This window comes from Aphanomyces invadans, assembly GCF_000520115.1.
Source record: "Aphanomyces invadans strain NJM9701 unplaced genomic scaffold supercont1.391, whole genome shotgun sequence".
Lineage (NCBI taxonomy): Eukaryota > Oomycota > Saprolegniomycetes > Saprolegniales > Verrucalvaceae > Aphanomyces > Aphanomyces invadans.
In genome coordinates, this window is record NW_008580536.1 from 9,248 (window position 1) to 9,844 (window position 597).

Below are 597 nucleotides of genomic sequence, written 5' to 3' on the forward strand. Positions count from 1 at the left end.
ACCCGTTGTGTCGACGATCTCATTGCGGCTGTCAAGGACGCGTTCGTCGGCTTGGATTGGAAGGTGTTGGACAAGACCTTTGTGACGCTACAGAAGTCATGGAAGAGGTGTTCAAGATCAACGGTGACAAGGCTTACAGGCTTCCTCATCTCAAGAAGGACAAAGCATACAAGGAAAGTGGTCAGATACTGCGACTCAACTGCGATGAACATGTGTGCTCTGCGCTCGATGCCATGGATCGGCGCTTTGAGTACGAGGAACGTGTTGAATCATTGGTAGACTCTCTTTCGAGTTAATTAGCATTGGAAAACTCCGACTTAGATGAGATTTGCGGTTTAGTCCAGGAGGTTCAAGTTTGATAATTGATGGCATCATATCATGCCTGTCTGGTCGTAGAATCGTTGAATTGAATAAAAATACGAATTTTCGGTCCAAATTGAATAAAATCACATACAAATTCCGATATAATAATATTCGCCACACTTCTGTCAACAGTATTGAAGAACAGAGGAAGTAATATACACAGGATAACGAAGAAAGACACTATGGAATTTGATAGCTGTCAAAGATATAGATATACACAGGATATGCGGTTCA

The 597-nt window shown here is 42.4% G+C and overlaps 1 protein-coding gene across 1 annotated transcript; it reads left to right on the top strand.

Moving 5' to 3' along the window:
* Window positions 1-98: 98 nt before the first annotated feature.
* On the top strand, window positions 99-250 carry H310_15356 (hypothetical protein; the record flags this gene model as incomplete). The annotated part of the gene is made up of 1 exon (XM_008883339.1): window positions 99-250. A coding segment is annotated over one exon (150 nt), but the record flags the coding sequence as incomplete, so codon positions are not given.
* Between the last annotated feature and the right edge of the window lie 347 nt (window positions 251-597).